The sequence below is a fragment of the Aythya ferina genome (genome assembly GCF_964211825.1).
Source record: "Aythya ferina genome assembly, chromosome: 23".
In the NCBI taxonomy this organism is placed as follows: Eukaryota; Metazoa; Chordata; class Aves; order Anseriformes; family Anatidae; genus Aythya; species Aythya ferina.
This window is the reverse complement of record NC_140321.1, coordinates 6,322,250-6,346,755: the sequence shown is the minus strand read 5'-3', so window position 1 is coordinate 6,346,755 and position 24,506 is coordinate 6,322,250. Positions and strand designations below refer to the sequence as shown.

General features: G+C 61.2%; 1 protein-coding gene and 2 long non-coding RNA genes across 3 annotated transcripts; 1 reads left to right on the top strand and 2 right to left on the bottom strand.

Moving 5' to 3' along the window:
* Positions 1-1,452: 1,452 nt before the first annotated feature.
* On the bottom strand, positions 1,453-6,028 carry LOC311423090. Its single transcript, XR_014685577.1, has 4 exons — positions 5,919-6,028; positions 5,249-5,623; positions 1,954-3,385; positions 1,453-1,830 (listed from the first exon to the last, which is right to left on the bottom strand). It is a non-coding gene; the product is annotated as an uncharacterized lncRNA (long non-coding RNA).
* On the top strand, positions 3,867-18,487 carry NGFR (nerve growth factor receptor). Its single transcript, XM_084496691.1, has 6 exons — positions 3,867-3,986; positions 7,452-7,593; positions 11,455-11,814; positions 13,823-14,066; positions 15,160-15,320; positions 15,397-18,487. Exons 1-6 carry the CDS (start codon positions 3,945-3,947, stop codon positions 15,696-15,698), a joined length of 1,251 nt encoding a protein of 416 aa, XP_084352817.1. The 5' UTR covers positions 3,867-3,944; the 3' UTR covers positions 15,699-18,487.
* LOC311423089 lies at positions 16,881-21,073 on the bottom strand. The gene is made up of 3 exons (XR_014685576.1): positions 20,864-21,073; positions 18,825-19,286; positions 16,881-18,159 (listed from the first exon to the last, which is right to left on the bottom strand). It is a non-coding gene; the product is annotated as an uncharacterized lncRNA (long non-coding RNA).
* Positions 21,074-24,506: the final 3,433 nt, after the last annotated feature.

The window sequence follows — 24,506 nt, the reverse complement described above, 5'->3', positions numbered from 1 at the left end:
TCCCCGCAGAAGGTGCTCGGTGGTTTCTAAATCGCCGCTGAAGATGGAGCTGCTCACCCCATAGATCCCTGCCAGCTCCTTTGCGGAGAGCAAATGGGCGGTTGTGACGCTGCCAGAGGCACCCAGCAGCGGATGGGAGCGAGCAGCACGGCCACGAGCCCAGCGCACGGGAGCTGACCTTGGCCTCGAGCCTTAAAAGCTTTCAAGTGCCCAAATCCCAGTGATCGACCGGAGAACCAGAGGGAGCCCTTGGCTTCCACCCGTGGCTTCGAGCTCTCTAGAGGCGGGCTTGGCCCTTGCCAAGTGGCTCAAGGTGCAGATTTCTCAGCAAAAGTGACCGAGGTGGTTCAAACAACCCAAAACCAATCCTCTCCTCTTTCTTTTTCCACTGCAGAAGAATGTGCTTTTTGTTCCCCGTTTGCATGAATTCCTCCCCGCCCCGCAGGGATGGTCCTTGGGGGAGGTGGCTCCTGGCAGCACGAGCCCCCAGCCTCATTTCCAGCCCTAATTTCCCTCCCTGCTCCCAGCACAGCCACGGCCCTTGAAGCCCATCCCGTAACACAGCGGCACCCGCGCCCTGCCCGGGCTTCTCTTTGCCTTTTCCTTTCCCTTTATTTATGCTCTCCACGCTGGCTGCGAACAGCTGGGGCAGCACGCTGCTCTTTTCCCAACGTGTATTATTTATTCATCGTTATTTATAACTTACCATTACCGCGTCGCTGTCTTTGTCGGGAAAGTAATTACCTGTGCTTTTTAGTAAAATCAATAAAAAGTTTGAAGGCAGGGACTCGCGCCCAGTGTTTAACTCGTGCTATTTCTGGGGGCCCCACAAGTCCTGGTGGGGCAGCTGGAGAGGAGGGAAAACATTGCTCGTGTTTGCTTGGAGACCTCTGGACTTTGAAGCGTGTGGGAGAAGACCTTGACGAGCCTGAGGAGAGATAACGAGAGCTCGGGACGGGTGCTCTGGCCTTGAGAGGGACTTGATGCAAAACTTCCTGAGCTGTAATTGGGCTCTTGCTAATTAAACCTTCCCGTCCCGGGGGAGGGAGGCACGGCAGGCGCAGCTGTGTCTCCCAGGGGTGATGTTTTTGCCGATGGGATGCTTCGCTTGGGGCCGCCGTGGGCTCGGTCCCAAACCAGCCCCGCGGAGGCGTTTTGGCCCCCAGCCCCTCCAAGCACATGCGAAGCAGCCGTGGTTTCCTGGGCTGCTCCGAGCCCCGTCCTCCTCTCCTCTCCTCTCCCACCTCGCCCCCCTGCTCCTTGGTTTCAGCCCCAGCCACGCTTTTTTTGCTCACCCCCATTTACCACCAAGGGCAAGCCCAACCGGCTGCCTGGAGCCAGGAGCCCCCCGCTGCTCCTCCGGCAGCAAATCCCCCGGTTGTGACTCCCCCAGCCCGAAAGGAGGCCAGGAGCCAGCACAAACCCCCAAAACCCTTTTTCTCCTTACAGGCAGCTTGCAGATGAGCCCTTCACCACCGTGCTGGAAGGCAAACCCAGCCCTGTGCCGGTCCATATGGCATCGACCCACCGTGGCCAAAAAGGACCAGGAGCATCACCAAGACCCAATTTTGGATAATCCAACAGCCACGAGCTGTCCCAGGAGCATGGCCAGCCGTGCTGGTACACGGAGCCGATCATGGGTGGATGTGGCTCTCGGTAAAACTTGGAGGACATCACTGGAGGCTGTCCTGCAACCCCCACCGGCAGCCAAAAGGACGATCCCGGAGCAAATAAACCTCTGGAGCCTTTGGTTTTAATTCAGAGAGGCGACAGCAGACTTTTAAGAGGCTTTTTGTCATTGCGTGGAGCCAGGGAAGGGCCACAACCTTTCTGGGACAGAAAAAAAAAAAGAAAAAAGAAGCGGGGGGGGGGATTTAATAAAAAAAGTGCTGGCGAGCCCCGTCACCAAAGGAGCCGCGCGGGGCTGGGATGGGAGCAGAAGTTTTCACTTACCTTCGCTGGCTGCCAGCCCAGCCTCGTGCAGATGCGGCCCAGCTGAGCGGCCGTCTCTGTCCGCCTGGCTCTGGTTTGTGTCGCCCTGATGGTGTTTTTTTTTCTGCGGGGTGACTCGTGCCACGGTGTCAGACCCTCCCGCAACACCCTCGCTCGGAGCTGGGGTTGGGGAGCTCCTCTCGCACACGCTGCGCCCTCAAACAGAGCCCCCAGAGCCCAGCGAGTGCATCCCATTGTGGAGAGGGGGCAGACCCCAAATCGCTCCGGGATGGAAGGATGCGTAAAACGGCCCAAGGAAGCAGCCCGGCGCGCTGCAGCAAAGCAACAAAGGCAAAGCAAACTGCAAGAGACCCGGGCTGCTCCCCCCAGCCTCACCAGATGTCTGCAGGCAGCTTTGCCCCGTTTCCAAGCACTGAAACCACGGGATAGAGAGAAGGATGCTGAGCTCACGGCTGGGTGGGCAGCACTCCCATACCCCACACCCCGGCTTTGGCGAGAGCTGCCCTGGCCCCACCTGTCCCCGGCACGGCTTTCTGGCCGGCAAACCCATAACCATGTGGCTCACACGTGTGTTCCCACAGCTCCGTGCCGGAGAACAAACAGCGGCTTCGGTTTAATCCTATTTAAAGAGGGACTTTCCTCCGAGCCCTTCCCAGCTGCCCGTTGAAGTGGGGTGAGCCGGGAGCTGCTGACCCCACACACCTCAGCAGGTCGGTAGCTCAAGAGGAATTCCAGCCTGAACCCATCGGCGTGACAGAGCCCCCATCCCAACGCAGCCCAAAGCTGAGAGACAGCCCCACAGCAGCCCCGGCCCCATAAAGGACACCCCCTGCTCCATCCCGTGCTAGGTAAAAGCATTTGGGGCAGGGTGACAGAGTCGTAGGGTGAAGGAGCCCCTCTTTTGTCCCAGCCCCAGGAGCCGCCCCTGGCGCCAGCGGTTCTGGGCAGTTTCCAACAAAGCTCCTCACCAAAGCCACACAAAACCCACTGCTTTTTTTCCAACAAGCCCCACAAAGAGCGTTTCTGGTGCTGACACACCAAGGCGGGGGCCAAACCGAGCTGGGGAAAGGCCGTGACATTTCCAACTCCCTCTCCCTTACACGCAGCTTAACAGCTCACCACCACGGGACCGGGGCTGGGCAGGATCAGGACGGGGCTGTCCTGGAATAAGCTGAAAGCGGAGGGAGCATCACACGGGGAGATTTTTAGGAAATTAAGGATGTCATGATGGGTTTTTACACCTGAGGGTGGATTTACAAAGGGAAGCAGGTGGCTTTACAAAGAGGAGCAGGTGGCTGCCGCTCCGGGCATGGCAACATCTCCTCCTCGCTGCTGGGAACTTCCCTTTGTCACCCGGAGGGTTGGCACAGATCTGGCAGGGGTCGTGGTCCTGGGGGTGTCACCGGTACCTGCAGGATGCTGTGCCTTGTCCCTGCAGCCAGAGGAAGTCTGGTGAGCCCACCCCAGCCTCAGCCCTCCGTCCACAGCCGCTGACCTGCCCGGAGCCTCTCTCCGAGCCTGCAGCATAATTAACAAAACCCATTAACGAGCCCGTGGTGAGGACAGGGACTGGTGGAGAGCTGGAGAGGGGCGTGCAGGGATGGACGGATGGAGGCGTTCAAGGGGATGGAGAGAGATAGATGGATGGATGGACAGAGGGATGAATGGACGGACAGACAGCAGAGGAGGGTGCACAGACAGACACGAACACCGGAGGGGCTGGGGGGAGCGCACCCCAAAAGCGCTTTGTGGGAGGGCGGCGGGTTCTTGCGGGGGCGAGGAGGTGGAGGGGGGGGTCCGGGCTTTGTGTGCCGACAGAGGAGGGTGCTGGCTCTGCTGCTCGCCGTGATGCTCCGGGGGCGGAGAGGAGGAGGAGGAGGAGGAGGGACTTGCAGCCCTTTTCTGGTGCTGCCGAGGCGGCGGGCGGCAGAGGGAGGGCAGCCCGGCCGCGCACCCGCTGCTCGGGGGATGCGAGGCGACCCCCGCGCACCATGGCCGGGCTCCTGCCGCTGCTGCTGCTCCTGCTGCCGGCGGTGAGTGCCGGGCCGGGAGGCGGGGAGGGCTCCTGGCAGGTGCCCGGGGGACCCGGAACCCTGGAGGGACCGGGGAAGGAGCGCGGGGTGTCCCCGGGTCCCGCAGGCACAAGGCGGAGGGGGGATGGAGAGGAGCCGGGGTACCCCGGCGCTGCGCCCCCGGGGCTCTCCAGCGTCTTATTTGGAGGGTCCCGGGGGTACCGGGCAAGTGGAAGGCGGGGAGGGCAAATGTAGAGGGCTGGAGGGTCCCGGAGGCACCGGGCAGCCGGGCTGGAGGGTCCCCCGGGTGGGCAAGCAGAGCGCGGCTGGGCGCAGAGGGAGGGGAGCGGGGAGGTGGGTGGGGATGGGGACCCCGCCGGGATGGTTTGTGCAGCCCCTCGCGTTCCGCTAGCGCCGAGCTGGGCTCTGCCATCCCTTTTCTCCCGGGAAAAAGGGTGGTGGTGGTGTGGGGAGGAGCAGCCCCACCCCTGTGCCTTCATCTCCTCAACCCCATGGCCCCAAACCTTCCCCCAAACCTGCCCGGCTCCAAACTCAATGCCCTGTAGGAAGGGCAAAGCTTCCCTCCCCGCAGCGTGAGCCCCCCCGGACAGGCACAGCCTCAGCCCGTGCCACAGACAAAACTTCAGAGCCTGGGGGGTGACAGGGAAGAGGGGGACCCCCGGAGAAGGACACACGGACTGGGCGCACAGGACAGACGGAGCTACCTGGGGCAGAAATGGGGCTTTTGCTGCGGGAGGATTTGATGGGAGGGGGGTGTCCTGGAGGGCTCGGCAGGCAGCAGGACACCTTTTGGGCAGATGTTAAGCCCCGTGCTTCAGCGGTTTCATTCAGAGACCGAGGAGGAGAGCAGGGTTGGGGGCTCTGTGTCAGGGGGTCCCCTTCCCTCGGACACCCGTGGGGTGGGGGCCGGGCTGGCTGAGCTCCCCAGGACCCGTGGCAGAGAAAGCAAGATGCAAGCCCAGCCAAACTGGTTCAAATGATTTCAACCCTGGGAAATTCCTCCCTCCTGAGGCAGCCTCCTGCAGCCAGGCAGGGCTTGGGGGTCCCCCAAACCTTGCAGCCACCTCCCTAGGTCAGGGCTGGATGCGTCCCTGAGGATTGCACCTGCCGAGCCCACCCAGCCCCGCAGCAGAGCTGGAGAGGGGGAACCCCACTGCCCCTCCAATCCCTCACTGGGACAGGTCTAGAGGTGCTCCCACAGCTGTGGCCACAGCCCCAGGGTCGCCCCAAACCCCAAGAACCCCAATTTCATGGCTCGTTACCTGTGCTGCTGGGACGGGAGCTCAGCAGGGGAGGAGGCAGAGCCCTGCCCGTCCTGCCGTGCTGAGGGCTGGCCGGACCCGGCGAGCTCAGACGTGGCTCTCCGTGCTGCCCAAAGTTTGGGGAGTGCTCGGAGCCAGGGGTTTGGCCTTTTCTAGACAGGGTGCATAGCCAAAAAATGCAGAGCCCGTCTGTCAGGCTCGCAGGCGGTTCGGATCCAGGCTTGCCGCTGGGCCCATCTCCAGCTGCAGCGTCGCTGCCGTTCCCCGCTCCGGCGCAACGCGGTTTTCTGTGCCAGGGCTGGGGAGATAATGGTGCCTCGCACAAATCACTCCACGTAGCTCTTCCTCCAAGGCCATCTCCTCAACCGGCAGCGTCTGCTTGGGGAGAGAAACACACAGGAACAACTCAGAAAGCAATTAAAAGCTCACAAAGGTGTTGCTCGCACCCTCTGCGCGTCCCCCCTCCTCGGCCCAGCTGTCAAGATGCTTTATAGTGTTAATACCTGTGGCTTTGTCAACAGGAGTTGTGTTAATAACATGCACATTTCAGCGGGCTAATGCAGACCATGTGCCCCCCCTCATGAGCGTGTTAATCTTTACGAACGTTTCAGTGCTCGAGATGGAGCTGAAAGGGAAATGCAGGCGGGGAAGGTGGGGGCGGGCGCCACACCTGGGACTGGAAGTTGCATTTTCCACACCATTTAGAAGCGCCGAGGGTAGGACCTGGCAGCGGGGAGGGGGAAGCACAGGGTGTCCCTCAGCAGCCTGAGGAGAGCAGGGGGAAGCTGTCGGGGCTCGGGGTCTTCGCACGGAGGAAACGACGCAGCCGGGTCCTGGCCCCGCGGGGCTGCTCGCAGCTGCCTCGGGCGCGGGCGGCGTGGGAGAGCTGGCTGCTGCTGGCCCCAGCTGCTGGCCCCAGCCTTCCCAGCACTATTTATAGCCAGGCACGTTGGGATGCTTCCCTCCTTCCCAGCCGCTGCTACGAGGAGCAGAAACCTGCCCGAGCGTGGGGGGGATCGTTGCAGAGGGAGCAGCAGGGCGAGCTCCAGCCCTGCGCCCCGCCTGGGTCGCTGCAAGCAGCGGGGCACATCCCTGCTGCCTGGCTCAGTCCCTGCTGCAAATCCAGCCCCTTTCTCACCCCCCCCAGCTGGTATTTGGGGGCGCTGGAAGTGCCCCCCATGCCAAACCCTCTCTCACCCGTGCAGCCGGGGCCCGGTGCCAGGTCAGGCTGGCGAAGCAGCGCCAGCCAGGAGAGCGCATGCTTTCCAGCGCAGGGTAATTGGAGCACTTTGTCATTCAGCTGCCTATAATTGGCGCTCCATTGTCTCAGGCCGGGCCGGATGATGCCGGATGATGCACCCGTGAGTTCATAACGCCGCATTGTGCGAAGAAGAGAGGCGGCCAAGTGGCTGGCAAGGCATCCAGATGCTTGGGGACGCAGGGAGGGGGAGCTCCTCCAGGCTCCCGTTGATTTTTTTCCCCCCAAAACCAGGCTCAGGCTGATGGCGGAGGGATGGCGAGGCCAACCCACAGCCCGGCCAGCGCTGCTCCCCGCTGCAAAGTGCATGTGCTCCAAACCGCACCGCTCATGGCACTTTTATTGCTTCCATGTGTGATGACAGGTTTTATAAGCAAATCCACTCACTCCCATTAGGCGGCTGAAGCTCTCTGGGCTCCTTTTAAAGTCTTCATTTCCATCGTGGGGGCTGATTTCCAATCACGATGTTCAGCGAGAGCATGGTGCGGAGTGGGGACCCCAGCTCTCCAAAACCCCCCCGTGGGGGCTGGCAGGGCTCCCTGCAGCCCGGCTAGGGGCAATGCCCTGCTGCCCACCAGGCAGGGCAGGGCTGAGCCTTTTGGGATGGCAAAACATCCTCAGGGGGTGGGGGGGAGCAGGTGAGAGATGAGAACACGCAGTGCCATTACCCTGCTTCCCTCATCACGTCCACCAGCCCCAGGCTCTCATCGCCTCCATCAGTAACACTTCGAGGGGCTTTCCAAATGAGTGAGTTTTGCCTAGGAAAACCATTTAACTCCCCATTCTCCCGAGCCCTGCGTTTAATACACGGTTCCCCTTTCGCCCAGACATCGGGTGTCCACCCCGTGGCACAACCCTGCCTGGATGCCACGCGTTTCTCTGCCCACCCTTGCAGGGGGAATCCCGGCGCCGAGAGTCACCTCCCAGCTCTGTTTTCTCCCCCAGGGACCCGCCTGGGGCTCCAAGGACAAGTGCTTCACCAAGATGTACACCACGAGCGGGGAGTGCTGCAAAGCCTGCAACCTGGGCGAGGGGGTGGTGCAGCCCTGCGGGGTCAACCAGACCGTCTGCGAGCCCTGCCTGGACAGTGAGTACCTGCTCCCCCCCCACCGAGGGTGTTGGGCACAGGGGGGGGGCTTCGGGGACCACCAGCAGGCACCGGGGTCCTCCCCGTGCGCATCCCCTTGGGAGAGTTGTGTGGATGCACTTCGTGCCGCTCGCTGCAGCCTCCCGGTGCCCAACTCCTGCACAAACGCACCCAAATGGCAGGATTTCTTCCAGGATTTCCCCCCAATCCTTCAGCCATCTGCCCAGCAAATCCCAACCCCAGATCCAACAACCGCCCTGTTCCAGGACCTGTTTGCAGGTCCCCTTCCAGGGCTCTGTCCCCCAGCTCCCCCCCAGCACTGCCCTCCAAAACCTGCCCACACCGCGGCCTCCCAGCGAGCCACCTGTACCATTGCTAATTTTACCTTGTAAAGGCTGCAAAATAAAGCTGGGGGAGGGAGAAGCAAATCACACGGGCTCCTGATACAGCACGGGGGGGACAGTTTTCTGCTGGCCAGCCCCAGGCACATTGCCTATGTCAAACGCTTCGTAAACGTCGCTCAGGTTTGTGCTGGCGAGCTGGGTAAATGCGTACAGACGAAGTGGCCCAACTCTTAGTGTTTAAACAACGCCATGGTAGGCGTAAGCAACCTGCCCTTCAAATTTACTGCTGCAAAGCCTTTGAAGAGCTGGGGACAAGTCTTTGTAGGGGAATTTGTGCCAGCCAAGCCCAGAGCGCTCCGGGGATGTGGTTTGAGGGGGGGAAGGGGCAGAGCATGGCCATGGGGGGAGTGAAAGAGGCAGAGACCGGAGGGGGAGAAGCCCTATAAGAGGAGAAACCCCATAACCAGAGCGGCACCGGCACAGAGCAGCATCAGGGCAGGGCTAAAAATACCTCTGCCTTCCTGCAAAATCGATGAAGGGCGCTCGCCCTCCCAGCAGCCGGGGAGGCTGCAACCCACCGGCTGCAACCTTGGGGCGGGCTCGCTGCCTCTGGCTCCAGGGCTGCAAACCCAGAGGGCACGGCCAGGGCTGCTTCGTGTCCCAGAGATGCTCCCGATGGGAACGCCTCACACAAAGCCCCTCCGTTTCCAGGCCGGGGATGGCTTCCTTCCCACCTTCTTTCTGGGAACTGGGGGTGGAAGGGAGTTTCCACCCTCCCCGGAGGACGGTGGGTGCAGAGGTTACGGAGAGCCCACGGCCTGGGTGCGTGAGCCAGGGCACGGCTGTTGGGGGCTGTACGCGAGTGCTGCTGCTCCGGTTTGCACCCCAGCAGGATTAACCTCTGGCACCAGCTCTGGAGGGTCAGGGAGCTGAGCTGGAAAGCATGGAGACAAAAAGGCACCCCTCCGTGCCTCAGTGTCCCCCACAGCCCTCACACACCCCAGTTGGGAGCACCCACACCCCAGCGCTCTCCTCACTCACCCAAGCGCCGGTGTAAATCCCAGGGCAGGATCAGGCCCCCACCGCCCCGCTGGGCAGCAAGGGGACAGCCTGGTCCCTCATTGCATCAACTGGGAAGAGCAAACAAACCCCAAAACCACAAAGAAAATGGGAGATAACCTCCCTGCCAGCCGTCCTGCTTTATACTCCCAGCTGCAGGCGTTTGTTATTGATGCAGCAGGGGTTGAGCCCCAAAATTCATCAGCTGGGAGCTGCTGAGTGGGGCTGAGGGATGGGTGCTGGGGGTGCTAGGTGCTGAAAGGTCCCCAGTTGCCCTCTGAGCCTAGGGGGGGATTTCTGGGGGTGGAGAGGAGACCTGCAAACCCATCACCAGCCTGTGCTGGGATGGGGACAGGATCCTTTGGGAGCTGCTTCTACCTTTCTCCTCCAGCCTGGGCTCCCACAGGCTCCAAGGGTCACTGCGTGGGCAGCCCCTTCCCTGCAGAATTCCCCCAGCTGCCGGAACAGGCAGAAAAAACAGGCTACGGGGAACAGGGGCACAAAAATCCTCACCTCCAGCCCAGGCTGCCTCCGAGGCTTCACCTTGGACAGCTTCCCGACCCACCGGCCAAATCGTTTCGCAAAGACTTTTTGCTCCTATCAAAGCAGCACCCCCCCCAAAGCCTGAAGGCAGCGGTTCCTGCAGCAGCCCAAATGGCCACTTGCTTTTTTATTATAATTTTTATTCTCTCCCTCCCTCGCTGCCCCCCCCCACCCGGAGGCTGCCTCATGATTTATTTATCCCTCTTCACCAGCCTCCATCGCTGCGGGAGGGAGGGGGGCCCCGGCTGAATCTCAGCTGTAATTGCTCAGCTCCGATACCTTTGCTGCCACTGAAAATGTGCCCACTCAGCCGTATGCCTTTCCTGGCCACTTCCCCGCTCTAATGGTGCCTATCAATAATTCAGAATAATGCGAGGGACGAGGCCAGGTTAATGGGAGCCGCGCACGCCAGCAGCCGACCCAGCGCGGCTCTGCCTCCGCTCGGCCGGGCAGGAGCTGCTCGCCCACCCCAGGCCCCCCTGCCATTAGCTGAATCCACTGTTTTTGGCATGGTTTGGGCGTGACACGGCAATGTGTGGCACAATTGTGAGGTGGCTGGTGCAGAGGACCCCGTCCCTGAAGGAGAAGGAATGGGTTTGGGGAGCCCCGGGGACATCCCGGTGCTGGCTCGGTGCCCCTGTCCTTGGGGTGCAGCCGGGGGAGCTGCCCCTGCCCGTCACCATCACCTCAGGGCTCTTCCTTCCCCTCTGTCCTGAAAATGTTATAAAAGAGGCACCAGAGCAGCTCCTCCTGCCAGCTTCTTGGCCACCACAAGAAGCTGGAGGCCACCAAAGGTGCCGGGAGGCCACAGGGAAGGTTTGGCCGGTGCAGGGCGGGCGCGCAGCCCTGGGAGCTTCCAGAGGAAATCCCCAGCTCCTGATTAAGGATGGAGAGGTGGCTGGTTTGCCTTCCTGAGGGATTTCACATCATTCCCCAACACCTTCTCCAATCTGGGGGATTGGACTTTCTCCCGTGTTTCAGCAGCGTAGACTACGAGGAAACCACTGCAAAGAGTGTGATGGAGAGAGAGCGACTGTGCCCTCCAGGACGGGCACTGATCCTGGCTCGCTGGGCTAAAAATAACCTCAAACACCTTGGGGACCATGCAGGGGAAGGAGGGGACGCGGGGGGGGGCTCGTCGGGCTTCGGGAGGGTATTGATTTACACGGCAGAGTCAGCCCTGCGGGGTGAAACTGGAGAGCAAGGAGCCCCGGGGTCAGAGGAGAGTCAGCAATTAGTGTTGTAACCTCCTGTTTGCATCACCTCCCGCATCCCCTGGCCTCCCCGGTGGGGAGCACGAGGCCAAACGGGGGGGGGGACACAGGGCAGAGATGTCCCCAGGGACCTCCCGGGCAGGATGCAGAGGAGCAAGCTTTGGGGATGCGATGTCTGTCGGTGCCAGCGTGGGCCATGGGGACTGTCCGCAGGTCGGAAATGGGGACGGTGCCCTGGCCGTGCACAGGGACGCTCGCTCTGGGACACGGGCACCAAGGACATGGGCATGGCTGGGATGGGGACAGCAGCGAGATCTCTGCAGGCTGCAGGAGCTCCAAGGACCCGAGTTAGGGGCTGCACTCCCCCCTCAGCACGGGGAATTGCTGCAAAAAGGGATTTGCTGTTAACAGGAAGGGAACAGGCAGGGGGAGGCCACAAAGTCGCCAGGGGCTGGAAGGGGACCGGTGGTTTTGGGGGGGCTGCAGTGGGACAAACTCTCCCCATGTCTCAGAGGAGGAGGAAAACGATGAAAAGCGCCAGTCCCAGCCTGCAACCCCTGCACAAACCCAGCTCCCCCAGCAGGATGGGGCTGGGAGCTGGGGGCTGCAGCAAAGCCACCGCCGGGGCGCAGAGCGGCCAGCGGGGACGGGGACACCCCAGTGACCCACCGCTCACCCCCTTTTTGCCCCCTCCTTCCCAGGCGTGACCTACTCGGACACGGTGAGCGCCACGGAGCCGTGCAAGCCGTGCACGCAGTGCGTGGGGCTGCAGAGCATGTCGGCGCCCTGCGTGGAGTCGGACGACGCCGTGTGCCGCTGCGCCTACGGCTACTACCAGGACGAGCTGAGCGGGAGCTGCAAGGAGTGCCGGGTCTGCGAGGTGGGCTTCGGCCTCATGTTCCCCTGCAGGGACTCGCAGGACACGGTGTGCGAGGAGTGCCCCGAGGGCACCTTCTCGGATGAGGCCAACTTCGTGGACCCCTGCCTGCCCTGCACCATCTGCGAGGAGAACGAGGTGATGGTGAAGGAGTGCACGGCCACCTCCGACGCCGAATGCAGAGGTACCGCTGCCTTTTGAGGGGGGAGCAGGGCTCGCTGGCTCTCGTGGTGCAAGCACAGACATCTGCAGTGCTCTGTGCCTCGGTTTCCCGTTGCACAGCAGCAATGGGGAGGTGGGTGCAGGGCCCTGGGGGTGGAGGAGAAGAGAGGACCCCGTGTCCAGCTGAGATCCCCACCCCTTGGGCATCGCAGCACGCAGCTTCCTAAGGAGCCAGCGCTTGCTGCGAGCCTTCAGCCCCCTTGCAAATGCTCAGCCAAGAGGTCCGGCAGCCTCAGATGTTGCTTTCGCTGCCACCAGAGCCTTCGTCAAAAGGAAATCTGGCAGCCGATGGGTTTTCAATGGGAATTAACTGCTGCTGCCCTCAGAAAGAGCTGGGGAGCAGTCAGCCCCACAGCCCGGGAGGGTTTGGTGCGCAGCATCATTCAACAGAGCAGCCTGGCCATGCTGCCCCATGCCATGCACAGTCCCCGTATCCCAGTGGGGCTGTTTTTGGGGGGGTTTAGGCTGGCACCAGGGCTGCCCCGGCTGCTTTTGGCAACAGCAGCACGGTTCCTGCCCTGAGCCCAGTGGCTTAGAAAAAGGGGCTTTGTCCCGCACGCCGCTGATTCACAGCACGAGGCGGCAGCCAGCGCAGCTCCCTTTGGCTGATCCCTTGGAAGGGTCGAGTAAATGGAGCCATAAGTCAAGGAGCACAGGGTGAGCTTTGTTAGCTGCCAGCGGGGCCCCGCCGGATACGGCCGTGGTGGCCACCGAAACGTTGCTCCCAAAGGGCAGCGGGATCCGGATGGGGGCCACGGCTGGGAGGGTCGGCACGGGGGGCTGCCAGCACCGGGAGACCCCTTTCTTCCCCCCCTGGGGACAGCCAGCAGGCAGGGGGAGGTGTCCCCTGTGCTGTCGTGGTGCTGGAGAGCTCGGGGTGCACGAGCAGAGGTGGAACCACCGGGCTGGGGATTGCACCGGGGCTGGTTGTTTGCCTGCAGTTGCGCAGGGGCTGGTGCAGCAGGGAGCAGGAATTGGGCTGTGCCCAGGAGGGGTTGGCTGGGGCTTGCTCCAGCCTCAAGCTTGCAAAGTGCCTGGGGCACCGGGTGGCCGGGGACGTGGCACAGCCCCGGTGTGGCACAGCGGGGACACAGCCCTGCAGAGCTCGCCTGGAGGCTGCCCACGGGCACGGGGAAAGGCCCTGGAGAGGGGCAGGGGCAGGTCTGGGGGGAGGCAGGCTCTGCGGGGGGGTTGGGCACGCAGGTGAGAGCTCTTCCCAGTGCAAGACGAGGCACATCCATCTGCTGGGTGTGGATGTATGGGTGGGAACGGGGTCACTCCCAGATCGGGGCTGGGCTGGCGGGGCGCACCCAGCAGGCAGGGGCCAGGGGAAGGGGACAAGCCGAGGATTCCTCCTTTCTGCTCCCCCCTGGGGGGGTGAATCCAGGCTGCGGGCAGCAGATGAAGCCAGGCAGACCCAGCTCCTTGCGAGCTGCAGAGGCAGCTGCTTTGCCTTAGGCAGGTCTCGGTGCAGATGTGCTGTAGGTGGGAGGCATCTGGGGCTGCAGCCTGGGGACTGAGCCCCATAGCAGCTCTCTGGGATCAGCGACAGGAGCCCGGGGCTCAGCCAGCAGGTTTGCATGTCTGGGGGCAGAGCTCCTTCCATCCCAGTGCCAGGGCTGGAGCAAACCCTCAGTGGGGATAAACAAACCCTGCTTGTGCGAGGCTGGATGCCCACAGGCAATGGGGACACACAGATATGTGGTTTGTCCCTTGCTGAATGGCTTGAGCAAAGCCATGCTGGGACAGGGAAACCTTCAAAGTCGTGTCCAAGCAGCCCAGCCAAGACCAAGCACCATCAGCCTTTCGGAAGAGGAGACAGCTTTGGCTTGTCTCGGGGTCCAGAGGGACTGGGGGCCCAGGTTGGCTTGCAAGGACAAGCCTGGGGACAAGGGGCTGTGCCAGAGCTGCTACAAGTCACCGCCGGCTACGTGGCTGACCCTTCCCTTTGTTTTTTCCCCTCCTGGCAGACCTCCACCCTCGCTGGACAACACACACCCCGTCCCTGGCGGGCTCCGAGAGCCCCGAACCCGTCACCAGGGACCCCTTCAACACCGAGGCCATGGCCAGCACCCTGGCAGACACCGGCACCACCGTCATGGGCAGCTCGCAGCCCGTCGTGAGCCGCGGCACCGCCGACAACCTCATCCCCGTCTACTGCTCCATCCTGGCGGCCGTGGTGGTGGGGCTGGTGGCTTACATCGCCTTCAAAAGGTAGAGAAGCAGGGCAGAGCCCTGGGGGTGTGTTGGAAAAAGGGGGAGTTGGATGGGGGAAGCAGCCCGTGCCCACCCCCCTTGGAGGTCCTGCGTTTGGAGCAGTCACCGACAGCGCCACGAAATGAGGGAGGGGAGCAGGGTGGGTGGGCAGGAGCTGGATTGCCAAGAAATGCACGAGAAATAAGGCAGCTGAGGAGATGAAAAAGGGCGATCGCAGCAGGCTGGGGGTGCAAGCCGTGCTCCCCTGCCACCCCCAACACAAACACCCCCCCGCTCATCCCCCCGCTCGCTCTGGCACGCCACGGGCAGCCGTCGTGGCCGATCACACTCAGCGGCTCATCCCTGGGTGTGCACCTGGCCCCGTGCAGGTCAGGGCTGGCTCGGCTGCTCCCCATGCACCCCCCCGGGCTGGAGGCACCCTGAGGGGACCCCGCAGCATCTTCTCCCCACCAGGACCTCAGCCCAGGCTCACGCAGCCACCCAGCCCCACACGTGCTGCCCAGATGCGAGCCTGCAGCTCGTGCGCCCCACGTGCACCCCGGTCCCTGCCGTGTCCCCAGCCCCCCCAGTGGCCCCGTTCCAGCCCCAGAGGGCACCGAGCCCCACGTGCACCACCCACGAGAAGGCGGCGACGTGGGTGCGTGCACCCAGCCGAAGCCCCAGCTGCGCCTTCACGTGGGCACAGCGCTGCACGTGGGGACCCGCACGCAGCTCCATGTGCGCACACGCGTGCACGCCGCCCGGCAGCTGCCTTTCTGCAGCGGGGCTGTGCAGGAGGGAACCCCGTCCCACGCCCTTGCAATGCTCAGGAGCTGGGCAGCTGCAAAAGCAGAGGCACTCGGTGCTGATTTAACCTGATCCAGCTGGCGGAGGGGTTGAGCCAGAGGTTACGGGGGAAACACTGCTTGGGAAAATGGTTCCCAGCAGGGGACAAGGCAACGAAGCTGCTCCTAAAGCCAGGGGTGCCACGTAGGGGATGCTGCCCCAGGGGTGGGGAAGGGATGGGATGGGATGGGATGGGATGGGATGGGATGGGATGGGATGGGATGGGATGGGATGGGACAGTGCCCCATTGCTCCTCTCCGTGCAGGTGGAACAGCTGCAAGCAGAACAAGCAAGGGGCCAACAACCGCCCGGTGAACCAGACGCCCTCCCCGGAGGGGGAGAAGCTGCACAGCGACAGCGGCATCTCGGTGGACAGCCAGAGCCTGCACGACCAGCAGCCAAACAGCCAGGGCACGCAGGGGCCAGGTAGGGCGAGCCGGGGGCCACGGGGCGTGTGGGGGCACCGCGTCCCAGCGCCTTAACCCCCCTTCACCCTTCACAGCCCCCAAGGGAGACGGGAGCCTGTACGCCAACCTGCCGCCGGGCAAGCAGGAGGAGGTGGAGAAGCTGCTGAGCAGCTCGGCCGAGGAGACGTGGAGGCAGCTGGCCGGGGAGCTGGGCTACAAAGAGGACCTCATTGACTCCTTCACGCGGGAGGAATCGCCCGCCCGCGCCCTCCTGGCCGACTGGTCCTCCAAGGAGACGGCCACCCTCGACGCCCTCCTGGTGGCCCTGCGGAAAATCCAGCGCGGGGACATCGCCGAGAGCTTGTACAGCGAGTCCACCGCCACCTCGCCCGTCTGAAGGGCGGCCCGGGGGGGAGAGGTGCCGCCGGGGGCCCCGTGCCCGGCCGCCCCCTCGCCTCTCCCCTCCCTGGCACCGAGACCCCTGGAGAGGAGGGTGGGAAGGAAGCGAGGGCTCCCCGGGCCCCCCAGTTTTACGGCCCTCTACGCACTGAGCTCCTGGTTTCGGTATCGCCCCCTCCCACCGCCGAGCCCCCCCGGCAGCCCCTGACCCAGCCGGGCTCGGTCCCACTCCACGCCTGCTGCCGGAGCATCCTCGAGGGCGGCTGGGCGAGCGCAGGGACGAGCACCACTCTCAGGTCTCTCCTCTTCTCTCTTCTTCCAGCCCCTTCCCCGTCCTCCTCGGGGCTCCAGGTCTCTCCCTCCTGCCCTTTCTCCTCGCCCCATGCTGCTGTTCTCTTCCTCTCCCCTCCGCCACCCTGAAATTCATCCTCTTCCCCCAAACCGCGAGCAAAGGGCAGGGCTGGGATGGGCACAGCGAAGCGGAGCCGCTGCGGCGGGATTTGGGGAGGGGGCTGGTCCCTAAGCTGGGCTGTGCAACTGGGGGGTGGGCTGGGGAAAAGGACTCAGCTTCCAGCAGCCCAACCTACACTGTGAAATTTGGGGTGCGCTCCCCGGGGCCGGCAGCTTTTGGCCTCGGTGGGGAGCAGCCACCAAATGCTGGGGACAGCCCCAAAAGGGGAGCAGGTGTCCGGGTGCCACCACCCTTGCGCCAGTGCCAGGAGTGCTGGAGATCCACTGGGGGGGGGATCCAAAAGTCTAAAGGGCTGACAAAAGTGCCTGCCTGCAGCGGGAACACGACAAAAGGGCTTTGCTCATCCTCCCCTCGGCACGAATCCCGGCATCCCCGCGCTGCGCGCCCCTGGAGCAAAGCCACCCTGGTGCGATTGCACTGTCCCCCTTGCACAGGGCTGGCAACTGGGGGGGGCAGCTCCTCCTCAAGACCCCATACTGGGCCTGTACCTGCCCTGGACTGGTGGCACTGGGGTCCTTTAACCCTTCTAGCTCACACATCAACCCCCCCCTCCTGGCACTCAGTGAGGCTGCAGAAGGAGCAGCTGCCAGGTGAGCACCCAGGGCTCCTTTTGAGCTGCCGCCGGCCAGCACAGCCCTGGAGGATGTCCCCCAAAACGGGGCAGCTTTGCCATCTCCCTCGCCTGGAGGGTTTTTTTTGCAGAGCAAGGACTGCAAGGTGAGCTCACGCCACGCAGGAGCCGGGTACGGCTGAGCCTCCAGCCTTCCCCTTTAGCCTCCTGCTTCAGCCAGAAACCTCACCGAGCGCAGGAGGAGATTTTCCTTCCCTCTTCAAAGAGCTAAGCAAGACTTGTAAATAATTCCGCCTTGTTTTACTAATGCTCGATGTTTCTACGTGTCATGGGGTGATGGTGCCCACCCCAAACCCTCTGCTCGGCCACCCCGGGCTGCTCGCTCCTGGCTTCCCACCTGCAGGCTGAGCTTTCCTCTTCTTGCAGCCCTGTCCTCGTTCCCACCTCGCCTCTGGCCTTAAAGACTCGATGGAGAAGTGGGGAAACGTGCGCGTGCTCGCTCCAAAAACCACTGCAGGGGGTCTGCGAGGAGCTTGGGGACACCGAGGGGTTTGGCTGATCCTGGTGGAGAGCTTGGTGCCCTGCAGCCTGTTTTTGCCTGAAGATCAGGAGGTGATGTTGGACTGTGGGGGTGACAGAGCACTGGAACACAGAGAACTGGAACTCCATCCTTGGAGAGCTCCAAAAGCTGCCTGGACACGGTCCTGGGTGCCCTGCTCCGGGTGGTCCTGCTGGAGCAGGGCTTGGAGAGATGGGCCCAGAGGTCCCTGCCCAATTCGCCCATTCTGGGATCCCGCGAGGGGGCCTGGAGCCAACATTGGTGGAAACTCAACACCCGATCCCATAAAGGCTTTTGGAAACTTTGCTCCCTGGGTTTTGGAAGATAAAAATGCCCGGGCTGCCTTTGGATCAGGCTGGGATGTCGAGCGCCTCCTGCCCTGGCGCAAAGCAGCTGTGCACCAAGAGCACTGAAATCCAAGGAAAACACCCCAAATTTGACTCTGGCTTGCAAGCCTCCAGCTGGGGTGCCAGCTCCTTCCAGACTGAGCCATCCCCAGGGATGCTTTGGGATGAACTCAAGCGTTGGTTACCATGATGTGGTTTCCCTCGGTCCCTTCTTTTGGTGAAGCGACTCGAAGCGAGCGCCTACGCTGGGTTCTGCCAACTCCTCCTCAAAAACCTGCCCGGGTGAGCCTGGCCGAGCCACCCGGGATGCACCGTGCCAGATGCAAATCGCTTTTCTTCAGGACAATATTGCCATGGTCTCAGGTTTCTATTGCCATAGCAAGGGGTCCTTTCCTCGCCCTTCGACCGAGCCTCGCGGCTGAGGAAACGGAGACAAACTCAGCATCCAAAGAGAAGCCGCGGGACGCCTCAAATCCCTGGTTGCAGGAAAACTAATAATAATAATAATAACTTTAAAAAAAAAAAAAAGGAGGGAAAACAAGCCAAAGTTAATGCTCGTCGGTACGTTTTGTGTCCTTTTCTAATGTTTCTGTTGTACAAAGACCGTGTGTTTTCTCCACTTGTTCCCCCACTCCCCCTGTGATACCAACGCCAATTTATTAGAGGTTTGTGGCGAACGGTTTGCCGTTGTAGAAGGAGTTTGTGGGGGTGTCGGGAGGGGTGCGAGCAGCATGAGGTGGGAGGGATCCTGCACGGGGGCTGGCGGGGCGCGGGGCCAGCTCGGTGGGTAGCTATCCTTGTGTATCGGTCGGATGCCAATAAAGAGCATCACAGCGTCGGCATGCTTTTGTTTTTTTTCTCCCCACCCCCCCAGGAAGCAAGATTTGTGCTTCCACGATAGGAAAGAACCTCAAAGGCCTTCAAGGATGGTGTTTCCCTTGGCTTCTTGTGCTGCCTTAGGCACCAGGAGCCTGATCCCGCACCTTGAGCTGTTGGCAACACTGCCACTGGCACCCAAGATGCGGGCTCAGGCTCCTGAAATCCTACACAAAACCCCAAAGCAGGCAGATTTATTTGCATAGGGGCCAATTTTTGCCATGAGTTCAGGAAGGGGCAGGAGGGCTCCCCTCCTGGGGAGGCAAAGGGATGCGGGGCACGTTTCTGATGCTCGATACTCACCCGGCTCGTAGGCAGCCAAATTTTTTGGGGGAAAAAAACAAAACAAAACAAAACACAGGGGTGGAAGGGCCAGGCTTTGGAGGAGCTCCAGCACTGTGCCAGCCCATGACAGGTTAAAATAAATAAATAAAATAAATAAAAGGTTGGCTCCTGCAACAAAGAGCTGCCGGCGGCAGCAGCTGGCGCCTTCCCAAAGACGGGCACGTGGGGAGAGGCTGGGGCTGCTGCTCCAAGAGCTTCACGCAGGATTGCGTGTGGGTTTGCACACACAAGTATTTACACATCGCAGTTTATAAGGGCTTGAAATAGGACGCTCAAATGTAGCTGGTTTCATTTTTTTGCCTGGCCTGGGTAGCTCTCTAGCAGGAAATGTAATGAGGAGCAGGGCTACACGCGCATAAAGAGCGTTCCCTTTTTTTTTTTTTTTCTTCTTCTTCTTCTCAGGCTCCCACACGGTACTGCAAATAAACAGGGGAAAATAATTGCAATCAATCCATTAGGTTTAATCTGCATCCTCTTAATCCCCGTCCTCCCCTGGGAAAAAGGCTGGAGCGGAGAAGAGGAGCGGAGCTGAAAGTGGGAGCTGGGAGGTTTCTGCCTGCAGCACCTGGGAAGAGCTGGAAGCACAGGAGGGACCGGGGTGGGGGGACACCCACACATCCCCCCCAGCCCTCCCTGCATCCCTTGGTGAAGCTGGAGCGAGGGGAGAGGGAAAGAAGGAGCTCTGCAAGGTGGTCTTCATGTGTGGGATCAGCTGCGTTAGACGGTCCTGGGGGAGAGCAACCTGATTTACGGTTAGTGCAGGAGGGAATGAAAAAAAAAAAAGAGCAATAAGACCTGAAAAGGAGCCTGATGTTTGCATCGGGCTGGGGAAAAGGCCCTGGAAAACTTCCTTCCCCTCGTTTATGGGTGCCTGGGGAGGGAGAGGTCGACCCCAGGCTTAATCTCGCATCTGCTGCAGTGAGCTCTGGAGGGGCTCTGCGGGCTGCCGGCTCCGGGCAGGGAGGTGAGGGAGGACAGACGGCCACCAGCACTGGGACATGGGGACAAGGACAGGCTCAAACACCCTCTCCAGCCACCGTTAGCTCCTGCAGGGTGCCACAGCTTTGCTGAGCCCCTTGCTACCCCGGCTCAGGGTCTCGGATAAGCACCAGGTCACATCCCTCTGTTCCCAAACCAGTCACAGAGAAAAAAAGGGAAAAAAAATCACCAAAAAGCACAACAAGCCCACAACGTGGCGAGATGCTTCCATCCCACGTGTGAGCTGTGACCTTCCCTTATAGGATGGGAACAGAGCGGAGCTGCCAGAGGAGCAGCAGGGCTCTGCGAGTGGAAGAGCTCACAGCACCCAGCCAAACCCTAACCTCACCTTTACACCTTCCCCAGGATCCCCCTCCCTCCCCAAAAGAGCCCAGCAAAGCTTTTTGTAGGTTCCCCCTGCTGCTCTCACCCAGCTTTGTAGGTGCAGCGGCTGCAGGGAAGGGGGGATTTGGGGTGCTTGGATCCCCTCCAGGCCACCCCAAGCTGCAGACAGCCCCGCAGCCCCTGCTGTAAGGCAGCCTCACCTCCCCTCCTCATCCCCTGCGAGGCAAAATCTGCCCGCCACGTGCGCCAGCCGCATTCCCACCTAATGGGAAGCAGGCAGCAATGCTGGCCCATCAGCACATCTCTATCCACTGGGCTCAGGGAAATATGCGGGGTCCGTGCCTCCAAGGGGTTCTCGATACTGTCGCAGCACCCAGAAGCTCCAGCAGAAAGCTGGGCTGTGCCCGGGGTGGGATAAACCCAGCCCCAAAGGCAAAGGGAGCAGGGCAGAAGCAATACGCCCTGGTTCCTTGAAGAGGGGGAAGAGGTGGGATAAAGGCATCTCAGGGCATCCCCACAGCCCCGTATGGGGTAGGGGATGCAGGGGAACGGAGCACAAGTGTCCTGGGACAGGGTACCAAGGGACAAGGACATCTGAGTGGTGGCAGAGCCCCTGGGGTCAAAGCCACCCCTAAAATACCGCAGCCAGCAGGCAGCATTTCTCACCCACCTGGGATGAAGGGACACATTGCCACCACAAGCAGGGACAGAAGCCACCTCCAGGCCACCGAGGCACCCAGCACATCCCAACTGTCCCTTTAGCACTGGGAAAAACCTTCCTGCCACACCACGATGCAGGGGGAAGGGGGGGATCCTGCCCTTCCTCAGTCCTAAATTTCCCCCAGGTGCTTCTCATGCGCTGCAGCTGGGGGCAAAGCCCAGGGAGGTGCTGATGGGGCTGGGTTTTAATGGATGTGGCCTCGCAGGAGCAAGCAGGGAGAGGTTAAACAGCCCCAGATGGAGGCTTTTTGGGGGGAGTTAGCAAGGGAGGCAATATGAGAGTGAATACAGCAGCCGAAATAAGGCAGCAGCCGCCACCCCTGTGCATGCACAGCTACTATTGAATCATCTCAGGAAGACCCAGGGTGTAAGGGGTGTGAGATTGTCCAAAATACGCTGAGAAATCCCGAGTCTAGCCCAGGAACATGACAGCAAGGACACAGAACAAAAACCCCGTAGTAACCCCGCGGGCAGGCTGAGCCTGAGGATAAACGGAGGGGGGGGGGATGAAAAATGCTCTGGTTTCCCTCAAAGCGCGGCTCTGAAATGGAAATCGCTGCTGGCGGGTTCCTGCACTGGCAGCGCACGCTTCTGTGACCGTTTGCAAGGGCTGGCTCGCTGTGAAGCTGCAAAGGAGCCACCTGGGCATTAGGCAGAGCTTTTTTGTTGTTGTTTTTCTTCTGGTGAGCAGACAGCGAGCTGCCAGCACCGCGCAGGATGGGAGCAGCGAGCGCAGGATGGGGCTGAGCCCTCCGGCGAGCAGAGGCTGCCCTGTGCCCGTGCGAGGCTCCAAGCTCCTCGCAGCGCCGAGCAGCTTCGTAGGAAACTTGCCAGCAGCTCGTTTTCCTGGTCTTTTAATTATTTCCTTTATTTTAGCATGAAAGGGGAAAGTGGGGGTGGGGGGGGGATGATTTACAGAGACCGGGAGAAAGTGGCTGCATTGGTTCCCTTCCAAGCACAGCTGAAGAGAAAATCACTGAGAGCAGGAAAAAGCCTCCAAAGGGCCTGGAAGAGTTGACTTTCTCCTGTTTCAAAGGCAGCATGGGACAGATGAGGGGGATTTTCGTTCCCAGGCAAATCGGAGACCGGCTCCGCACCCACCGCAGCCTCAGCTCAGCCAGGACGGGGCTGCTCCGAGGTCCTGTCCTGGGAAATTTGTCCCCACCTGGGGACAAATCCTGGCTGAGCCCCAGAACCGTGCCGCAAGGTGACTAAAGGGGTTTTAATTCCCTTGAAAAGTCCAAAAAAAAAAAAAAAAGCCTGGTGTGCAGTTCCCTCCAGCTCATCAGTTCCCCGTGGCCGGGAGTCGGTGACTCATTTTCCCCATCCAAAAAACAAAGCGAACGTAAATCCTGCTCAAATACAAGCTCCCAGGTTAGTTTATTGCTGTCTCATTTTAGAATAAATATTTTATCCTTTTTTTTTTTTTTTTTTTATCTCCAGCTGCCACAGATTGGAAACTCCTCTTTGTTTTAGTCAGGAGAAGAAGAACAAACAAAAAGGGATGAAATTTTCATTAGAGGCAAACCGAGACTTCCCCGAGCAGAGTGAGCGGGGCTCAGCCCCTGCTCCCAGCCGAGGGTCACTGGCTTTGTGCTGCACGAAGCTGCCAGATGAAGCTCTCAGGAGTGGAGTTTGCTGCTTTTTCAAGCAGGGCTGGTGCCAGGAGAGCCGTGGGAAGGTGGCGAGGAGCGGCCAGCAGCAGCCCCTTCCCCAGCCCTGCCACCCTCCACGCGCAGGGGTCGGGGGAAAAAAAAAATCTGTCTTAAAGCTCAGCTCCAGCCCACGCACATTCTCCTTCGTTCCCCTTTGTAGCTGGAAGGGGTTTGTTCCATCTCTAATTGCTCCAGACCTGCTTTTCAGCCTGGAATAATCAGGGCTTTCTGCAGAGATGCTCCGGCGCGGCCCTGGAAAACACCCAAGGCAGCGCGCACACGGCTCCGAGGTCGGGAACCAGAGGTGTAGAACAGTTGCAGAGCAGCACGCAGATATCCCAGCCGGCCCTAGCCAAGCCCAGCACCACCAGGGTTTTCCGAATCAGCCCGTGGGAAGCAGCTTTGGGTCCCCAGCACCCGTTCCCTGCCCTCCCAGCCAGGCTCACGGCTCAGGAGCCCTCCTGGGTGATGCTGAGCCCGTGGTGGGTGCCATGGACCCACACCATGCATGGGGACATGGGCTGGGCACCCAGCACGGTCCTGATTTCCAGGACGGGGTAGGAAACTTCTTCAGCCCCTGCAGGCACTGCTCTGGGGGTCGATCACAGCCACGCACACCTGGGGGGGGGGGGTAAATCCTCCCCCCTACCAAGGCCAGGCTGCCTGCACAGCCCGAGGAAAGCGCCGCCAAACAAACAATTTCCTTCCAAAGAACCTCAATTTTACACTTGAAGTGTAAGGATTGAAACGTTTCATGATTGAACCCAGGCGAAGGGTTCCTGGGAATTGCCTGCGCAACCATATGGATTTGTTCCGTGGCTTAAAAAACACAAACACAAAACCCCAAACCCCAGCCCCGGCTTCCCACCCCCCTTCCTTCCTCCCCTCGGCTCAGAAAAAAAGCCGCTCGCCTTCCAGCCGCGGCCGCTGGTTTCAATTATCCCCGTGATTAACTTTCTTCATTTTACGGGCGGCTCCTGCCAGGCGCCCCCATTGCCACCCCGCTGCGGTGCGGGGGGCACAGCCCCAGGGCACCCCAGGATGCTGGTGGGGGGGCACAGCGATGCCTGGGTCTCCTGCCCTGCTGCTGGGCGATGGGGAGGACGAGCATCCTTCAGCTCAGCATCCCTCCGGGTGAACGATTACGGGCAGGAAAAAGGAAAAGGGAAGGGGCAGAGGGGGGCAGAAGAGGATGGAGGCAGAGCGGAGTGATGGATGGGGGTCAGGAAAGGTGGGATTTGGGGAGGGAGGGAGCGGGGAAGGAGGGGGACGTGGCGCTGCTCTTGCAAACACAGCTGCCTGGGAGGAAGGGGAAGGTGTGAATGTCAGAGGGAGCAGGTGACGTGTTCCATCTCGCTGCTCCAGCCCCTGGGATTCAGCTCGGAGTCCCCCCCAGGCACCCAAGGGTGCTGTCCCGGGACATCCCTGTGCCCCCCCCACGACCGTACCTGTTCCCTTAGGGTGCAGCAGGCTGCGGGTGGCCCTACCCAGCACAGCCGAGTGCTCACCCCTTTCTCCATCCCTCCTGCACCACCTCCAGCCCTCAGCAGGGTGAGAGAGGAGCAAGGAGGGACCGTGCCCCCCATCGCCCCCGGGGACCCTCCCTCGTTGCAGGGTGCCCCGGGGCTGGGCAGGGTCCCATCGCCAGCTGCGCTGCCGCCCTGACCCCGGCCATAAATCCTCCCCCAAGGTCCAGCAGGCGCTAGAAGCTGATTTGATTCTCATTTCCTTCTCTCCACTCAAGATTGAGCCCTTAATCCCCTCCAGCAAGCACTCCCCAGCCCTATCGCCCCCTCCCTTTTCCCTTTCCCTTCCCATCCCCCCACCAGCATCCCACTGGGGCCAGCAGGGCTCCGCCACCAGCTCCGTTATTATTTGTCCCCTTCCCCGCAATTTTTTTTTTTTTTCCAGGGAAATGAAGCTGCACGAGGAGAAAGA